The sequence below is a fragment of the Xiphias gladius genome, chromosome 24, assembly GCF_016859285.1.
Source record: "Xiphias gladius isolate SHS-SW01 ecotype Sanya breed wild chromosome 24, ASM1685928v1, whole genome shotgun sequence".
In the NCBI taxonomy this organism is placed as follows: Eukaryota; Metazoa; Chordata; class Actinopteri; order Istiophoriformes; family Xiphiidae; genus Xiphias; species Xiphias gladius.
Window position 1 is genome coordinate 18,174,863 of NC_053423.1, and position 19,485 is coordinate 18,194,347.

The window sequence follows — 19,485 nt, forward strand, 5'->3', positions numbered from 1 at the left end:
ATATTAATAATAAAAAAGAAAAACTTCAGGTGTTTTTTTTTTTTCTTCTTCTCCTTTTCCAGCGCACAGGTCTGCCCAGTATCTCTCCTCTGTGCGTGTGTGTGGCTGGTAGTCTAATAGGGTTCCTCCACTAACGCGTCGCCCTACATCGAATTAATCAGACACAAAGCTATCGTTGTCTTAAAGCGACAGGGGGAAATGCACAGGCACTGGGCTGGAACGTCCCATCACTGCTCCACCAGGAGCCTGCCTCTGATTTTGCATTCATTTCTTTCTTTGCGTGACATTTCACCATCCCATTTGTTTTGTTTTTTTGTACTCGAGTGATCTCTCCGGCGGATTTGTTCTCCTGCGAGTGTTTACAGGGTGTCAGAAAGCCAGGAGAATAGACTGAGGATGATGATGCCCGCAGTGTAATTTTAATTTCTACAAGTTTCTTAGGAAAAAAAAAAAAAACATCACATCGTTTTTTTGTTTTTTTTGTTTTTTGGATACAGATTTTATTACTGTACAATAAATTACAATCCAGATTTCATGTTCATTCCCAGTCTGTACTTGTCGGTCAGTCTGTCTGTTAAAATCATTCCCTTCTTCATGTTCAGGAACCGTCACGTAAACATCAACACGTTTTGTAGGCACATGCAGCAGAAACATGTTAACATACACCATCTTTTTACCTCCCCCACCCATCTCTATCTTCATCTCACCTTTCACACAAAGGCACCTCTGCAAGCTCTCACATTCATCCTCATCCTCAACCCCACCCCCCCATTCTTCATCCTCTCAGTGGGTGTAGAGGGAGGCGGTGAAGACGATGTCCCTGCGGATGGCCAGCGAGGCCCTCTCCATCTTGCTCCCCAGGACGGAGTCTCCCACGATGCGGGCGGCCTGTCGCACCTCCTTCAGCACCTCGTCCAGGCGCTGGATGCAGCGGACCACCGTGCCCTCCTGGACGTCTGTGAGCAGGGCGATCTCTGCGAACGGCTGGGGAACGGGGCAGGCGGGGGCAGGATTGGGACCAGAGAAGGGGGAGATGTGAGACGGTGAGATGGTGCGCGGTGCAACGCAAGCAGGAAGGAGGTTTGTAGCGGGTGAGGAGGTTCAAGTTCAGCAGCACACATCCAGAGGGAAATACAAATTCTGTTTGAGGGAATCTTGAGATGATTAAGAGGATGTGTAAAAAGACAAGACATGCTTCCGCTACACTAAACAACGGGCCTCATGCCACAACCAGTCGTGAGAACAGATTTGTTCTTAAGTGGCACGTGCGAGTCACTTAAGAGAATTTATGGCATTCACCAATTTTTATTATACCTTGAATTTTCTATAAGGTACAAACAAAATTTGCGAGTGGTCGAGACCTGCCACATGAGTCAACAGTCTGATTTCCTTAACAGGAGAAAAAAAAACCAGGACAAAAACACCTCACTTCAGAATTGTACAGCCTTAATCTGAAGGAATTTATAGAGTTTAACTATGAAACCTAACTGAACCAAAATAAAATACCCACCTAAAAAAGACTTAATGAAAAATGAATGTTCTGTTCACCATACTGTCATCAACACTGCCTAATTTACGTGAGAGATTTTATGGTTTTTACTGGCACACTTAAGAGCAGCAACTTAGTTTACATGTCAGTAGTTGTTGGTAAAGTTCTCTCACTCCATCAGCTCTCAGCTAAAGAGTCTTTATGCAGGTCGCTGTATCATCGTCTGTTATACTTTAACACCGGAGTGTAACATCAGCTACTGTAGGTTATAATATTCTACTGTCTAATATCTCTATGGATGCACTTTATCTTCAGTTTTTCTGTTTTTTTTAGTATCTCAATTCATGTCTGTCACTGTACAGCTCCGCAGCGTGGAATTCTTCTATTTTTACTCTTTAGTGAAATGTTTGTGATTGAAACTTGCACCCAAACAGAGCAGAACAGGTAGCCCCACGTGGCAATTTTATGCGCGTCGCACATGGTAATGATGAACAGGTGGTATTTATCAGTCTGACGACACGACAGGCTTACGACACGTTTATCAAGAGTATATAAAAACATGCTTGTATGCTTGTATGTGTTTTTTGTGACTTTCCGCTGATCACGAACAATTTTGATAATCAATTAATCATTAACTTTTTTCTTTCCCGGTGAAAAATGCCCAAAATTCACTGGTTATAGCCTCTCAAATGTGAACATTTGCTGGTTTTTCTTGGTCTCCTTTGATAGTAATCTGAATATCTTTGGGTTTTGGACTATTGGTCGAACAAAAACAATTTAAATATCACAATTTTCTGACATTTTTATCGAGCAAACAATTAAACGATTAATCACTGGTTGTCGCCTTAATCTTAAAACATCATCTGAATAATGATCACAAGACTTTGCATTTATATCTGGTATTAATAAGCTTCCTTTGTGTTTTGACTCTGCCTGCGTTGTTATCGGATCTCAATCTGTAAGCAGAGCTGGTCTTGAGCTAACATGGTGTGTCCTAGGTCAAGAGAAGTTGGGGCTCTCCATATTCATCTTGCAGAGGAAGTCGTTGATAAAATATTCTGATAAAAAAAAATACCCAGATACATTTCCCATGATCATACCAGGTGTAAGTGGATTCAGAATCAAGTGCAGCAAAGGGTTAAACCTCACCATGCCTCTGGCCCAGCAGTACACGACCTCTGTCAGACCGAATTTGAACTGGCCCACAAACTCCTCAGCCAGCTGGGGTATCCCACAATCCCTCTGCAGCTCTCCGATACGCTGGGCCACTGACAGCACCCGATCGATGCCCTGAAAGACAAACAGAGCACGAGAGTGAGAAGGGGGGGGGGGTAAATTACGTGTGAAAGACAGAGATTTTACTTTTACAAACGGCCTTTAAATGCATCACTCTCGCCTCTTGGTGTTAACAGGATGACCTTGTCATTTACGCTCGGGAAATTGGTTTCACAAACTGTGCCATGATGTGTCTGCTCCTCTAGGACGGCAGGTCTTAGGACACAACTTGGGTCATCACTAATTTAAGCCCTCATAAAGCACTTTCATGTATCAGGGGCAGTTCACAACACACACTGACACAGCAAAGGCGTATCTGACAGAGACAGACCGCACGAGCGAATTAATAAGTGAGCGAGAGACTGGGGTGAGTTGGGTGAAGTGCCTTTGTTGTCCTTTCTCCAGGGCAAGGATGTTATACATCAAATCTCCGCGACGTAATACAATGTGAGAGTGTGTATGTGTGTGTGTGTATGTTAGTCACCAATGGAGGAAGCAAAGTATGTACAGTATATGTCAGTACCCACACAAACACCATGTTCACTGTCACTTTAATATCGGTGTTTTTCATGCGATACGAGCAAGAAAACACCAGTTCCTCCTCACCTCCTGCAGTGTGTTGGTAATGTGCGGCTCCACCTGCGTGTTCTGCGTGAAGACCAAACAGGACAGCAGGGCGGCGCTCTCTTCAGGCGCCAGCGGGCTCAGGACGTTCTCGAACAGCAGCTCGGTCAGCAGCAGCTCGTGGCTGCTGATCTGACAAGCTACGCGGCCTTTCAGCTGCACTGCCCCGCTGCTGTCAACGTACTGGAGGGACTCAAGCACCTGAGGGAAACCAGCGGGAAAATAAAACTTCTTAGTGTCTTTGTTCAGGACCAGTTGAGATGTGTCCAGTAACTGGCTGAAGGAAATTAAAATGTGACTCTATTCCTCTTTGAAATGGTACGTTAAAGGAAAAAAAACTATCAAGTTTGTAGGTTGAAGTCACTCGTTCCTGACTGAGTCATATCTCTTCTACCTCGTCTGTTTGCTTTAATTCACTCACGCTGACAAAAAAGCACAACCATTACTATCACAAAAGTATGGTCAAGTTACAATATCTTTTAGCTTTGGAGTCAGTATTACAGTTTTGTTTTAACACTGATGAGCTAGGACACGGTTTCTCAGTATTTTGATGCCTGTGGCTCAGTTTTTAGTGTCTAAAATTCTTATATCCTCAGCAATTGTTAAATTTGTTTTTAGCAATGCTAGTGGGCTCTAGGGACGGCAATGTTGGTTTGTCGGTCGATTTTGGAACATACTGAAATATCTAAACAAGTATTGGTTGCCATGAAATTTTTTAAGTAATTCGTGATCCCCAGAGGATGAACCCTACTGATTGTTGATTTTCAGGCTTTTCCTCTAGCGCCACCAGCAGATTGACATTTTTTGGTTTTTAGTGAATTATCTTGACTATTGATTGATTACCCTGAAATTGTGTACAGATAGTCCAGTGTCCCTCAGAATGAATTGTAACGATTTTAGTGATCTCTTAACTTTGTCCAATACTTTGGTTTATAATCAAATACCTTGGAAACTCACATCATCCTCAAGCTTAATTTCTTCTATTTCCAATAGTAAAACTGATGTAGCACTTCTAGTGTTTTAATGTGTATCAAGGGTAAGCTACTGGCAGAAATATAAATGTAAATGCATTAAAACGTAACTGATATGACAAATTGTTGAATCTCAGTTTTAGGACTCTAGTTAGATTAAAAAAATAAAATCCTCATTATGCAGGACTGAAGTGCCTAAGGCTGCAATTAACAATTATTATTATTATTATAACAGACATATCTGTTATAAATATTTTCTCGATTAATCATCCTGACAAACAGTCCATAACCCAAAGTTGGACTGAAGCTGGAACCAGAGAATTTTGGTATTTTTTCTCAAAAAATGACTCAAAATATTTCAATGATCACAATACAGGCTGATTCAATTCTCTGTTGATAGACTGATATATTTATTGACTAAGGATCTAGCTATAGGAGTGACCTTATTTTGAAAAATAAAAAAAACAGCCTGACAAAAATGGGTCAGGACAGCGAGTCAAGCGTCTGATCCAAACCTTGATCCTCTGGTGATATTCAGGCAACAGAGACAGAGACTGGTCCGACACCAGGAACAGCAGCCTGTCCAGCTCCTCCTGCACACTCATCCTGTCCTTAACCCGAGCAAACTGAAAACACACACACACACACACACACACACACACACACACACACACACACACACACACACACACACACACACACACACACACACACACAGATCACTTAACTTGAGTATACAACGGCAGCACTACAGCGCTTGACCTGATTTCAGAGCAGCGCTGCATTGTGGAGGCGAGGAAGACGCTTCCTATTGCACTCTCATTAGCAGCACAGAGGAGTCTCTAGGTGAATATGTTACGTAAACCCACTGAGGCTAATTACTGTATACCAACAGCTTGAACTGTACTGCATTAACCATTGCTGTCCAGTACCCACAATGCTGTATAGAGACACAAGGAAGTGTGAATCTACAGCGATGAGAGGAGACAGTGATACTGCAAGTAAAAGCTTATTTTTCAAAGTAATAAGAGAGCTTTTGTGCATGTGTTTGTGTGCGATGGCTTAAATGACACGCTGTGCCTGTGAGACAATGATGATTTGCAGCTATGAGCCTATATGGGTAAATATAGAAACAGCCAGCTCCAATTCTTGCATCTTATCTCCTAAACGAGACTGGCAGGAAGAACAGGATACACAACACAAAAGCAGAAATCTCGTGGCGGAGTTTGATGTTATTATTGTGAAACTAGAGGAGGAATGATGGAAGGATAAAAATGAAACCGAAGCTGGAATGGAAAGGGGGAAAGAGAGGAGGCATCAAAAGGGGGCCAATTGCAAAGGAAGTGTCTTATGTAAGGGTATTATGTTAATTAGCTGCATAAATATGCAACTGCTGCACAAAGGAATTTGATGTCTTTATTAACAAACAGTGAAATGAAACACTTGCCTCATCATTCATCTGCACAGTGCATCTCAAAAATATAAATAACTCCTCAAAGAACTTAAAAGAACACTTTCTTCAAGGACTGCCGCAGTGATTAAACACATCAACACACACACACAAACACACACCTGCTCTGCGAAAGTGGGCGAGTGGATGCAGTTGAAATCTCTGAGGCTCTCCTGCAGCACACGGAGCCTCATGGAGCCCTCCACCACATCAACGCTCTTCAACTGGAGGTCGTTCACGGGGTCGAGGGACGCTATGCCGCTGGGGTTGGCCTCGGCCAATCGCAGGAGCTCCTGGGTTGCCGTGGAGATGGCTTGGCCAGGAGGGTCATGCCTAAACGACAAGAAGAAGTGATGAGGACAGTGAAAAAGATAACTTGAAAGGAGAACACGAAAGATGACCTTTCTAATTGTGACAGTGTTGAGTGGTCTGATACAAAGACAGTTAAGAATTTTTGATAATGGACAAAACGGACAAAAACTGTGGTAATAAAGCATAAATGCAGAGCTGACGACAAATACAGACAAAGATACACATTTTTACAAGCTTGAAAAAAAACAAACAAACTCAAAAGCCTTTTTTTTGGAACTCAATTAAGTGCAGAAGAAGCTCCTCACATGGTTCTGTAGGTGAATTACTATGTGTGTGTTTGTCTATGTAGAGAGTATTATTCATAGATTTATAGATACATAGATATATAATTTATTAATTTGGGCATCCAGTATCTTGCAATAAAATAGTACAGTAAAGACAATACAAACCAGTGGAAACCGAACAAATGAAATAATAACAACAAAGTTAATAAAAAGGCAATAATAAACAATAACAAGCGGCCTAAAGAATAACATGGTACACTAACGACCAACAGATGAGACATGATAAACTGATTAAATGTGAGCTGTACATGTATGTGCAGACGGCAATGTGCAAGTGGGGGTCATGCAAGTTATATTAAATAAAATGGCCTGTGTTTGTTGAATTAAAGACTTAAAGGTGCCCTGTGAAGTTTCCTTATAAAACAAAAAAGTTATGTTTACATGTTTACTGCATTTCCTGCATTTCCTCCACTTTAAATCCAGCACTGTTTACATCAGTGTTTACAAGCCTACAGTCTTCCTCTTCTTCTTCACTGCCTTTGTTTAAGCATACTATCTTTCTTACCATTTTACTGCCACCAGCTATCAGTCAGCGGAATAGCATCGGTAGGGTGTGAATCGTACCCCAAAGGTGCGTGTTTGTCCTCGTGCGTTTGCTAAACATTGCTCCACAGCGCCACGAGTGGTCATGGACTCCACGGGGTCCTTTTAAATGAAGATTCTCTAATATACAGTGGAGTAGCTGAACTGCAAAGTTTAATTTTGGTTTTCAGGAGGTAATTATTGGGGGTCACAGGCCCCTGAGAACCCAAACATTTCACACTGTAAGGTCCAATATTTCTAGGTTTTAATACAGAGGTGACCCAAATTTTTCCTAAATAAAGACATTAACCAAGCTCCATCACACACACCTGAATCGTGGTTGTTGCCTCTTGTTGTAGTTGTCGATGATCCTGTCGGGAATCACTTTGAGGGTTTTCACTGTGATGGCTGAAATGTCCTGAAATTTCAGCTTCTTTACCGTGTGGCTGCAAGGACCTGAAGAAAATAACAGGGAAAAAATTATTGAATTAAAATGTACTGTTTCTACCGCAAATTGCTCTGTGAAAGCATCAAAAAAGTATGTGTGGGCTTTTTTAGCGAATGTGTGGGAAGCCTGGGGGCAGAAATGATATTCTGTGTTAATGAGAAGAAACCGGCATGTGTGTCTGTGTCAGATACAGAATGTGAACCTGGCGGTCCCGTCAACCAACCTTCGGGTATGAAGAGAGCTGTGTTGTAGAGGTGGGGGAAAGCGGTGGTGCTGTTGCCTTTTACCTCTCCCTCCTCGTTGCCTTTCTCACAGATGATGAGAGCTGTGAAGGTGCGATTCACAGAGTCATTGGACACCTGGCACGGAGACAAGACAGGACAGATGAGTCAAAAAGACAGATGTGGAAATGAGGGAATACACGGCCGTACAGCGTTCACACATGTATGATATTGGGGCAAAACGGTGGCTCAATTCTTAGTGCTGCTGTCTCAAAGCAAGATGGTCTTGGGTTTACACACCTGTAGGATAACTCCAAGAGCGTTGAGATGCTGTATGTTGTTAACCACCACAACTCGACCCACAGACAGAGCTTTCAGCCCGTTCACGGACTCCAGAAGAGCTCGCTGAAACCAGAGGAAATGTAAAAGATAAACAAGCAGCAGATTAAAGCTGTATGAGTTTGCGCCTTATTGTGTCTGTTTGTGTACCTGGAGGGCTTCGGTGGTGGTTCGTAGCTCCGTCACTGTGTGGTAGTAAGGCATCAGGTCGGACAGCTGGCCCTCTGTGTCCAGAGGAGGCAGAGTGGACAAGGTCTGCTTCAGCTGGCCGATCCTCTTCTCTTGGGCCTGGAGCAGGAGGAAGAAGAAGGGGCGAAGAAGAACAGGAAAGAAAATAAAAAGCTTTTAAAACAATGACTCAAAGATGTGAGAGATGAGCGAAGAGGAGGATAGGAAAAGAGGCTGGAGTAACAGCAAAATCTTGCTTTTTATTCCTTATTTTCTAGTTTGAGTCCTTTTTTAACTATGTGTATTGTTTCTGTGTGGTTTACTTAGCTACGTGTACAGTACAGCATTTCTGCTCTGTTGGTGTGTGTTACCTGAGTGTCTCTGTGACTTTCAGAGAAGCTCCTCCTCATCATGTCGGTCACACGGAGGGCTTCGACTCGCAGCAGGTTGAGGATCATAGTGTAGGTCAGTCTGAACTGGGACTGGAGGATAGTGGGCTTACCCTGAGCCAGACAAAGAGGAGGACGCCAGTGATTTTCCAATATGTTGCCATTACAGATATTTTCTGAAACTATTCAATTTTCTCGTACGTGCCTTTCTTTAATTTCTCAATTTATTGGTATAACAAGAAGTACACAGGTTTTTAATGCAGAACTAAACATCATGAAAGAAAATCTGAACAAAATTGATCTTGTGTTACATAAGGTATGACAGATACATTTATTTTATTGCTGACCAGTTTCAGCTTAAAGGATGAGACTGGCGATGTTATCTATTTTTGTCATTATCAAAAATTCCCGTGCAAAGACCAAAACCAACAATGCATTAGTCATTCGGTCGATACTTTCTGACTCCCCTACCCTGTCTGTGGCTGTCAGCATTCGGCCCATTGGTCCTTATTTAAGACGTTAATCTTTAAAAATGGGTCAGAAATACATACTTCCATTTTATATTTTATCTTCCTGCTGGCCGTCAAAGCTAAAAAATTCCATTTATATTTATATTGGTTCCTCGAAAATGATTATGAATGAAAGAAAATAAGACCTTGCTTCTTGCACATTTTGCCGAGATCATAAAACTCTTATCAGAGACGAAGGAGGTTTGTTTCTGTTGAAAGCACATCGGAATCGATATGCTCCTCTCCAAACTGCCACAGAGGGAGAATGAGTTAAAAAAGCCCACTCAACTGTGTAATTAAATGTTAAATGAAAAACCCAGTGTGCAACACCTGGCTTGAAGCATGGCCAAATAAACAAGAGGCAGAGTGCAGCTTTAGGAGAGTATTTACAGTATATCTGCAAATGGTGACAAGAAGATTTAACACAAAACTGATATATAAACCCTTGTGGAAGGTCGATGTTAATTGTTCTGGGGTTGAAACATGGAGGGCCTCACCAGCATCATGACATGCAGATCTGCCATCTCATGAACGCCAGCTTTACACAGAATAATGACGGTGCCTGTGGCATCCAGTCCTCTCCTGCCTGCTCTGCCCGCCATCTGAATATATTCACCTTAGAGTACAGATCAAAAACATGAAAGAGATATCAGAAAATGTTGTTTTCCTCAGTTCCAATTCATCCTCAGGGATAAAAGAGCATAATAAATGTTGGTTCAGATGAAAGAGAGGAAACACAGACAGAAACAGGGAGCACCAAACCTGGCAGCAGATTTCTAAAGCCGGTCCCGTCGTGTTTTCTGATGCTGTCGAACACCACAGTCCTGGCAGGCATATTCACTCCCATTGCAAATGTCTCAGTGGCAAACAGCACCTGGGAGGTGAAGGGAAGATGCAGAAGAATAGGTCTAACAACCTCTAGGCCAACATGTGTTTGCAGATTGAAGCTTGAAGTAGAAGGTAGATAAGTGTGCAATAATGCTGGTCATTTTAGCATATTGCTTCTCCTTAGCTTGTTGTTGTTATAATGAGCCTGTCTGACTCACCTTCACAAGTCCTCGTGAGAAGAGCATCTCAATGACCTCCTTCAGTATCGGCAGGATCCCGCTATGATGGACTGCTATCCCTCTCTTCAACAGGTCCCTCATGAGCAGGATCTTAACACAGCATTTTGAAGTGTTAACATCGCGTATTGTAGTTGATTTTTGTGTTAACTCCATATACATACATCTGGCAGCCCTGATCTCAACGTAGGAAAGCATGAGAGATGAGAGTCAAATCTGCCCCAAGTGTCTCATTACAATATAATTGGAAGCCTATCAACTTATATTAAGCTAGCAGCTATAAAACTTGAGTGCGCTATTTGACTCTGACCTCTGACCTTTTTGTCTTATGTGCTCTGATGTTTTAATGTATTTTTAATATGTGCATGTTCTATTAGTACTCATGTTATCTGTTGTTTCACTCACGCATGCTATGGTTTAACATGGATCAGTGTTTTAAATGTTTGTTTGTAATATGTCAAGCACTTTGTAACCTTAATTTAAAAAAAAGTGCTATATAAATAAAAATCAAGTTTACCATTACACAATCACTGCATTTGCCCAAATGATATTTTGATGTGAGATTAAGGACACTTGCCAAACTCAAACTTCGAACCCTGTTGGCAGGCACTGTGGTGAGCAGTATATTTGGCATGAAGCAACATACAGAGTCTGCCCCAGTATGCACACTTGTGTTATTTGCAAGACCTCAAGTACCTATTTGTGTGACGTATTTCCAGTAAGTGTCTACACACAGCATTACAAACAGACGACATGGGGGGAATAAATAAATGTTAAAATATACCTATCTGCAGTAGAAGCAGGTAGGTCTACTGTTCATAAAAGACACAACATGGTAGTAATTTAAGTGGTTTCTATCTGAAAAAAGCTCAAGGGAAATATTTCCTTAGAAGAATATGATATTTATTATTTATGTTGGCAATGTCAGATATGCAAGATTATCCTAATCATCAATAAGGATACATTTTCAATAGTAGCCTACGGCTGTGCCATATTTGTGAAACATATCAATATGAATAATATAGATATTTCAACTTCTTAATGTCAGTCCTAAAACCAGCCTGTGGGTTTACTGCTGCCAACACCCGCTCTGGTATTGTCCTCTGAATAACACTCAGATTCAGTATTGAGTCAAATGTACATTAGGTGTGAGTGACGTTTGCTGTGTGTTACCAATTCTTCGGATGTGGGACACACCTACTTACGTGGTGGTCCGTGAAAGTGCACTGAAGTGCTCTGGACCCAAAGTGTAGGTACCGGGACAGAACCACAATCTGGTAAACATGAGTGTGGTCTGTTCACATTAACACTTCTACTGACATTCTCACAGTCTGTAGTTTTTATTTGTAGCCAACAACACATTAGTTGCCCAGTGCAGTGTACATACCATAAAAATAGAGAATCTTTTTTTCCTATTCCTCCTTTGTCATCAGACCATTGTACCTACCAGAGCTGTCGGTGCCAACTGACAATCAAATATTAATTTTAGAAATAAATTCATCATCACTTGAGCAGGCTGCCTATAATAAAAGCCTGAGGAGAGAAAGAGGGCTAAGCCGACCATGTTTTACCTGAGGCAGCTGTCGGTCTCCTCCTCGGAGTCGACTCAGGCTCTTCTGGAAGAAAGAGTGGATCTCTGCCTTCTCTATGGATGTGGTCAAGTCCATGGAGTCCAGCGAGCGGGCGTTTTCATCACAGCGCGTCCGCGAGAAGGTGAACGCAACCACCGGGGTCTGCTGCCGCTGGGACAGGAAGTGCAGGAGGGTGAGCCACACTGCTCGGTCCTGGGGGGAGAACGCAGAGATGGATGATAAGAAGACACAAGAGGATGTCGTTAGAGAAAATCAAAAAGTGGTGTGGTGATGGAAGAGAAAGGAAGGGAGTTACCTGACTAGCTGACGTATTTTGAGAAGTATTTTTTGCGCCAAATGATTGGGCGTGTTTGCTGGTTCGCTCCTTCTTGGCATCAACAGCTGCATAGTACCTGAACATCAAACACATTCCCTTTATGACAAATAGTTTTAATAGTCTTTCTCTGTGACTAAAATAACAACCATCTACTGCAGACAAAAAAAAAGTTGTACCCTTTAGTTAGGAAGTTGCCAGCAGCATCCATCAGCAGGAACATCTCTTTCTGAGTCTTGGTGCTGTTTCCAGTGTACAGATGATGCTCCAAAGGCACAGGTCTTTTCATTGTGCTGATAACGTAAATATGCCTCTTCTTAATACGACTGGAGATAAAAGTTTGACAGGGAAGAAAGAGAAATGTTCAGAGAATAGAAAAATGCAATTATAATTTGGTGCTCGTGTCTCATTTTTTTTATCAGTTTTGTGTGAGTTTCAGAACAGATAACTAAGCTAAAGATACAGACTGTAACCTCTATTGTTGCCTCGCAAATGGCTCTTTAATATTCAGTGTTTCAGCAGATGTCAGTGTGATGCACCCACCCAATCCACTCGCTAAACTCCAGCGCATTTGGCACCGTGGCGCTAAGAAGAATGATACTGACGTGATCGGGAAGCATAATCAAAACCTCCTCCCACACAACCCCTCTCTGAGGAAAACATAGGGATGGCAAAAGAGGATAGGCAAACTGTTATTCTCGACTTCAAAAGTAAAACAGATCACTCAGAAAAAGCAGCTGGGACTGTCCCTGACCTCGGCATCGTTGATGTAGTGAACCTCGTCGAAGATCACCCACTCCAAGTCTCTGATGACCTCTGAGCCGTTGTAAAGCATAGACCTGAGAGGGGAGAGAAGGAGCAAAGACTCTAGAAGCTCATCCATCTCTGTTAAAAACATGACTCTAATATTTGTAACATTTCACCTGAGTACCTGAGGATCTCAGTGGTCATGATGAGACATGAAGATTCAGGACTGAGCTGGACGTCACCCGTCAGGAGTCCGACATCTCCAAAGGTGTTCTTGAAGTCTCTGAACTTCTGATTGGACAGAGCTTTAATAGGGGATGTGTAGATGGTCCTATCAGAATACACAATCAGAGGTAGATTCAGATTATGATAATGAAAAAGTAAACTGGTAATGCTGATTTATATAAACTACATTTGACACTATCATGTGAAAACATAATCTTATTTCTAATTAGTCCATTTTTAAGTTTTTGGATATTTTAAACGATTACATGCTGGTCTCTGGGTAGAGACCAGCATGTAAGATACTACCAAAAATGCCTTCTCTTCAATGTCTGACCTATGTGAAGTCACATTTACTTTAAATTTGCCTTAACTGTCATTAACTGGGTCTTTTTTTGACATTTGGGGGCAAAACAAGCTGTGAACACACCAGTGACATACAAAACATGGCAAACATGGTAGCAAACAGTCGCTCACTTACAACTTCCCCCTTCCAGCGGACATGAAGCAACACTAGATTTTTTTTTTTTTTTTCCCCTCATGAATGCAAGTCCAGTTTACTCTTCTTTAGCTCTGTTTTTGGTGTCCATCAACTCCTGAGGGAAATACCTAGCTCTTTAGAAGCTCCACTGTGTTCACTTGCTAGTTGCTAATTGTGTCGGTCTGCTGTTTGGTGCTAGGCAGGTAGCGTACTGTGGTTTTTTTAGCTGAAAACTTTCGTCTGTTGTGGTTGGAGTGTGCTCATGAGAGCCACGAGAGTGAACCATAACAGTAAAGTTGAGGGCCAGAATATCAAAACAATGAGGTGAGGGATGCTGAAGCGCTGAGTGGAGCTAAGCTGCACTTAAGTTACTCAATAATTTACTATATAGATATAAAAATATGAATTATAACTGCTTTAAATAAAAACAACTTATGGCTTTTATATGAAGGATTTAAAAAAATTGTCATAACATAATTATACAACTTCGAAGCCCCCAGTGGTCATGTAAAAAACAGAAACTGTGGCGGATGAAAACCAATACTCAAAGACACATATGGACTGCACAAGTCTTCACTGGGATTGTCTCATTTTTCTACAATCAAAAATTTGTGCCTTCTGAGTAATTTGACTAAGTAATTTGACTAATACCCTGGACACTACTTTTACTTAAACGTGGAATTTTGGAGGGCACTATATAGTGGATAATTTTACACACTCAGAATTCGGACTCTAGAATGAAATGGCGGACGGTAAATATAGTGCGCTATAAAGCAAGAAAGCAATTTCTATTTTGATTTTTGGACACGGTCGTTGTTGCTTTAATCTCATTCTGCCACCAACAGCTGGTTTCAGTTGAACCTTCTGTTGCTATAGCAACCGCCACTGTCAGAGATTCATCCACACTCCGACATTGTTACATTTTGTTTTATCCACATTTGATATATGACCAAGCAACAAAAAAAACTTGTTGAAAGACATTTTGTCTCTCCAACTGTCTTTGTCTGAGGATTATCTGAACTCTTTTTAGTGTAGCTGTTTTGTGAATGTTGTTTTGTTAGTGTTGTTTTTCTTATCAAGCTGGACTTTATGCTAGCGGTCTGAGGCTAATGTGTTGCTAATACAACAATGAAACATTATAAGTAACTGTTAATTTACTGTAGGCCTAACTGTTACATGATTTTACTCTATGTGTATGTTTAGTAGATATTACTGCACTGTACTTTTGATGGTGAGTTGGTGTTGTTCTTTACAGGTGGCATAAGGGATCTTGTCACTTATTTGACAGTTAGCCTATACTTTTGTAAATCCGGTTTTCTTGTTACTGTATCTATTCCTTTTTACAATACATTTGGTCTAACTCTTGTTTATCCCAAACCACATCCTCGTTGAATTCGTTGTGCTTTTTCCAATACCGTTTTCACAGTTTCACAATGCTTCCAGTAACAACGTCACAGGCCTACTTCTGTCCTCAACCTTTACTCGATCACTGCATAGCTGTGCACCTACATGCATAGTGAGGGCAGAAGAAAATTAATTTGTACCAGCAAATACACACCTTGTCATGTGTTTCTGTGAGAGAGCGATGGCATACTCGGCCACCACTGTTTTGCCAGCCGATGTGTGTGCAGCTACAAACACAGAGTCGTGAGCCTCCAGCCTCAGCACAGCCTGTTTCTGGAAAACATCCAGCTCGAACGGCCACTGGAGCAGAGGAAGGCAGACAAACAGATCACTGGATGCTCAGCCAAAAAGCAAAGCGATTTTCATGTAATGATTCATCACACACACACAGAAACGCAGCAAAACAATAAATAAACAAAAAGAGGTGGGAGGGAAGTGTGAAGTTTGGTGACATTAAGTAAATAAAAAACAGAGGAACAGACACACATGTCAAATTTTAGGCTAACTTGATGATTACTATAGCACCCACCTTAAAAGCTGGGTTGGGGATGCGTTTATAGAAATCATCACAAGGTGAAGTTATGTCAATAGGGATGGCCCATTTCTTATGTTCCTCTGGGTTCTCTTTTGGCTTTGATTTCTCATCTTTTCTTTTCTCCAAGGGAGTGGAGGATGACGCAGCATCCTGAAGACAGAGGAAGAAACCCAGCCCTCAGTGCAGTTAATGTTTGGCTAGAGGCAACAACATACTTGGAATTTAGGTTATACACACACACACACACAAAAAAGGGGCAGGACTGCATTATATTGGGATTTGATTCAGTTTGTAAAATTAACCAGTTGGCTTATTATCCATACTGAAACAATTCATTATATTAAAAATGTCTAGTTAAAAAAAATAAATAAAAAAACATGAAAAAAAACATTATTCATTTTAACAAATATATTTCTTTATGTCACACTTCTGTCTGTGATTCCTATCACGCAAATATCCAACAATACACCTACTGATAAAACAGAGAATTTTAAATTTGGGGCATTGCACTCTATGTTAGTAAACCTGTACACTGTAAACACCTTTGCATTTATAATGAATCCACACAGTTTCTGTATTAACATGATGAAAACATAGATTATACATGAACAAACATTTTTGATTTTTTGTGTTTTTAATTGTATAGGCTGTGTTATTATCTCTACCCTTTCTTTTCTGCACTTATGACCTAATGTTACCGTTGTGATCAATCTCATCACACAACACAAGGGATGTGGGGAAGTGGCCTGACAGTGGATAACTTTTCAATGCTTTGACACAAAATACATTCAATGGCCACATCTTTTAAAAGTCACAAATGATTCTCTCTCTTTTCTCTCTTTCTAACTCAACCACCAGTAAAACATCTCCTAGCAAAAAAACCTAGCAATTGACTACATTTCTACAGTGATACCATGTTAAAATGGTATACATTTCAAATGAGAAATTAAAAGAAATTAGACCATTCACAGTTGAAGATTTAAATGTTGATTATGATTTCAAGGGGAAGAAATGCACTTTACCAGATTTGAAAAAAAATAACTGAAATACCTTGATGCCCAGGTCTTCAAGGCTGTTTGTTCTGGGTAGTTTGGGAGCTTTGTCCCCTCCTTTGCCTTCTTCCTTCTCCTCCGCCTCAGGTTGAAAGTCAATAATGTCATCAAATTTGGACAAGAGGGACATGAGGTTGACCTCTGGCTTTGCCATTTTCGCATCTTCAAGATACAAATTTAAAAAAAGAAAAGAAAATGATCAAGTAATTATCTTTTAACCCTTGTAGGATTTTTTTGCATTGGACGACATGATATCTAACCTTTGTCAGTGAAGTCCATCCCAGCTTTAAGACCAGGTGGGACTGTGAGCAAATCTGTGAGGAAAAAATAAGAAATACAGAGCTTAAATAACAATAAAAGTCTTGATATTATTTTACAACACTGCAAATCAAAATTTATAAATCACCATTCTCAAAGTCTATGTCCTCCTCCAGGTCAGATTTCGTCTTGATTTGGTCTAGTGTAAGCTCCTCCATTCCTCCTGTGAATATCATTATCATAAAAAATATATTGTAAGATAATAAAGCCACAATAAAAACTCCTCATGTGTAAAAAATCTCTACTAAATGGAAAAAATACGGAGAAAATGCTTTGAATGGATCCATCTCACCCGGGAGGAAGGGGTAGTTGGTGTTGCTTCCTCGAAGGCTCTCTGAAGGAGGTCCGGGTTGACGTTGTAATGACAGTGAGTTTTTTGCTGAGAGGCCAGTGTTCTCCAGTAGAACCTAAAGGTGAATTACAGACAGGAGGGACCCAAAATTAGCGGAATAAACCTTTACATTGATTAAAGTAACACAATGGGCTCTTTGTCTTCAACTGATATGGATGGATCCTTCAATATGCACCAAGGGAACATAGTTACACCACGGCATCTTCTTCTCAGTAAGAGACTATTTAATTGCTATTACAGTTTTGAAAACAGGATGACATTAGGGCTGCAGGGCTCCTTTTCATTTGATATTTATCTGCAGAATATTTTCTCTATTAATTGCAATGATTAGTTGTTTGTTGGATAAAACATTAGAAAATAGTCAATAACGCCCATTATAATTTTCAAAAGTACAAGTTTACATATTGAAATTCCTTTTTTGATCCGACAGAGAGTCCACATCCCAAAGATATTCAGTTAACTAACATGGAAAACAAAGAAAAGCAGCAAATATTCACATCTGAGAAGCAGGAACCAGTACATTTTCGTATTTTTTTTCAGTGCTTTGCTGACTAATGTTCAGTTAACGCATTATTGTTTCAGCTCTAGATGATATTGTGCTTTCTAAACGATTAAATTAATAGCAGTATAGTAGGAAAAGAGGGTCAATGAGTTTTTGAGATACCTCTGTGAAGTCCAGCAGCATCCCTGTGGTTGGATCTCTGACAACAGAGAGATCAGAGTGAAGCGGAGATTGAGCAAGGTTGAGTAGAGAGTCAACATTAAACTCTCTCTGAGTCACCCTGTTGAAGATGAAAACACAACATTCACATCTTCAGATATATGTGGTTAATAATTCAGTTCAATAATTACAATATATTATCATTACATCTTTTTAATTTTTGATCTGTATACTGACTATCCTGATTATTTTTTTCTGTAGATAACCTTTTAGAGTTTTCAAACACGCAGGTAAAAGTTTAAAGTTACATTCTATTTATCATTCAATAAAATTGTATAACCAAGTCAAGGTACTCCATAACGGGTTTTACACCAGCAATAACAAGATCATGAACAGGCATATGTACTTGAGAAACTTCTGGAAGGCAAAGTCTGTGTCGTGTATAGGAAGCCAGACAGGGTCCCGTAAAAACTGTTTTTCTACTTCCGTCTCCAGGTTCAGGCTGGTGGGAGGAAGCCCATGGGGGAGCTGTGGAGGGAAAGGTAAGATCAGATATTAACTGGAAGCAACCTTGTGAGCCAGCAGTCACAGAGGCATACCATGTAACCAAAACATCAGTTCAGTTCCTTAACTGCATGTGATTCCCCTCTGTTTTCCCCAGTGATTACTGACAACTATCTTCTAAAGGTAAAATGCAAGAAAAATAATAAATTCAGTTGTAAATGATTAAAATAGAAGAGTTTAGACAATATATCTTGGCAACGCAGGTGGACAAAATGCACATCTGTGAGTGTTATAATCAGTTCTGAACATGCAAACATGTATTTATATATAAATACAAAAAAACACAGACAGACATTGATTACTTTTATAATGAAATCATAATTTCTTGTAACAGAGCTAAGCTCTACCAGGATATACAAGTAAACTTTATCTGACAGTCCCATTGACTCAGGTACAGTTTTGATTTCATTTTTGTGGAATTCACGGTTTTACATAAAGCTACTAATGTGTATATGTACACAGTCACCCTGCTCCACACTGACCGTGCTGTATGGAGGTACAGGCTGGCCGGGCAGGGTGTGTGTGATGAGCTCAAACCTGCCAGAGCATCCCATCTCCAGTAGGGACAGCGGCAGGTCCATTAGGCCCGCAGGGGGCACATCTGCAAAAAACACAACAACAACGCAAAGAGTATGAATGGACTAAAATACAACCACAGTAAGGCTGGTCCACATCCATGCGAACAGGGTGGAGCCAAGAAGATGCTCCCTACGAGCTCTAATGCTAACTTAACTTTTTCATTGTCTGTATGTGTTCAAGAAAAACTGAGTAGATATTATTACAGCCACTGGTTCATAAGTAAAATAGTAAATCTGTAAGTCATGAGGCTGAACGGAGCACTGATTGACAGCAAGCTGGCTACAATGTTAGCCACATCATCATCACCACACAAGTTACACCCGAGAGCTACGGTAGCAAGATAAAACGCTTCTCTTTTATATGTCTATATATATATATATTGAAGGAGTTGACTTGATATTTAATAAGCCATTACTTACTAATTCTGTCCATGTCCCCACTCGCAGCTAGAAGCTAAAAGTTGCCACTAACTGTTAGTGGCTGTTGTCGCCTCGGAAGCTGCCAAAATTGGCAAGCGGAAGTTGCTTGCAACAAAACAGG

The 19,485-nt window shown here is 40.7% G+C and overlaps 1 protein-coding gene across 1 annotated transcript; it reads right to left on the minus strand.

The window, feature by feature from the left end:
- Positions 1-492: 492 nt before the first annotated feature.
- Positions 493-19,457, minus strand: skiv2l (SKI2 homolog, superkiller viralicidic activity 2-like). Its single transcript, XM_040121242.1, has 29 exons — positions 19,365-19,457; positions 18,849-18,967; positions 18,209-18,330; positions 17,806-17,923; positions 17,082-17,196; positions 16,878-16,952; positions 16,732-16,785; positions 16,470-16,633; positions 15,414-15,569; positions 15,039-15,184; positions 12,962-13,108; positions 12,785-12,869; positions 12,574-12,680; positions 12,210-12,356; positions 12,013-12,109; positions 11,697-11,909; positions 10,108-10,218; positions 9,824-9,935; positions 9,559-9,677; positions 8,535-8,666; positions 8,146-8,283; positions 7,957-8,061; positions 7,659-7,794; positions 7,317-7,443; positions 5,932-6,142; positions 4,875-4,985; positions 3,371-3,589; positions 2,639-2,779; positions 493-984 (listed from the first exon to the last, which is right to left on the minus strand). Exons 1-29 carry the CDS (start codon positions 19,375-19,377, stop codon positions 784-786), a joined length of 3,741 nt encoding a protein of 1,246 aa, XP_039977176.1. The 5' UTR covers positions 19,378-19,457; the 3' UTR covers positions 493-783.
- Between the last annotated feature and the right edge of the window lie 28 nt (positions 19,458-19,485).

Excerpts from the sequence above, each read along its gene's own strand:
- skiv2l (XM_040121242.1), bottom strand. Across the intron at positions 6,143-7,316 it reads AGGCAACAACCACGATTCAG|GCATGACCCTCCTGGCCAAG; the intron begins GTGTGTGTGATG and ends CTTGTCGTTTAG. Across the intron at positions 3,590-4,874 it reads AATATCACCAGAGGATCAAG|GTGCTTGAGTCCCTCCAGTA; the intron begins GTTTGGATCAGA and ends GGTTTCCCTCAG.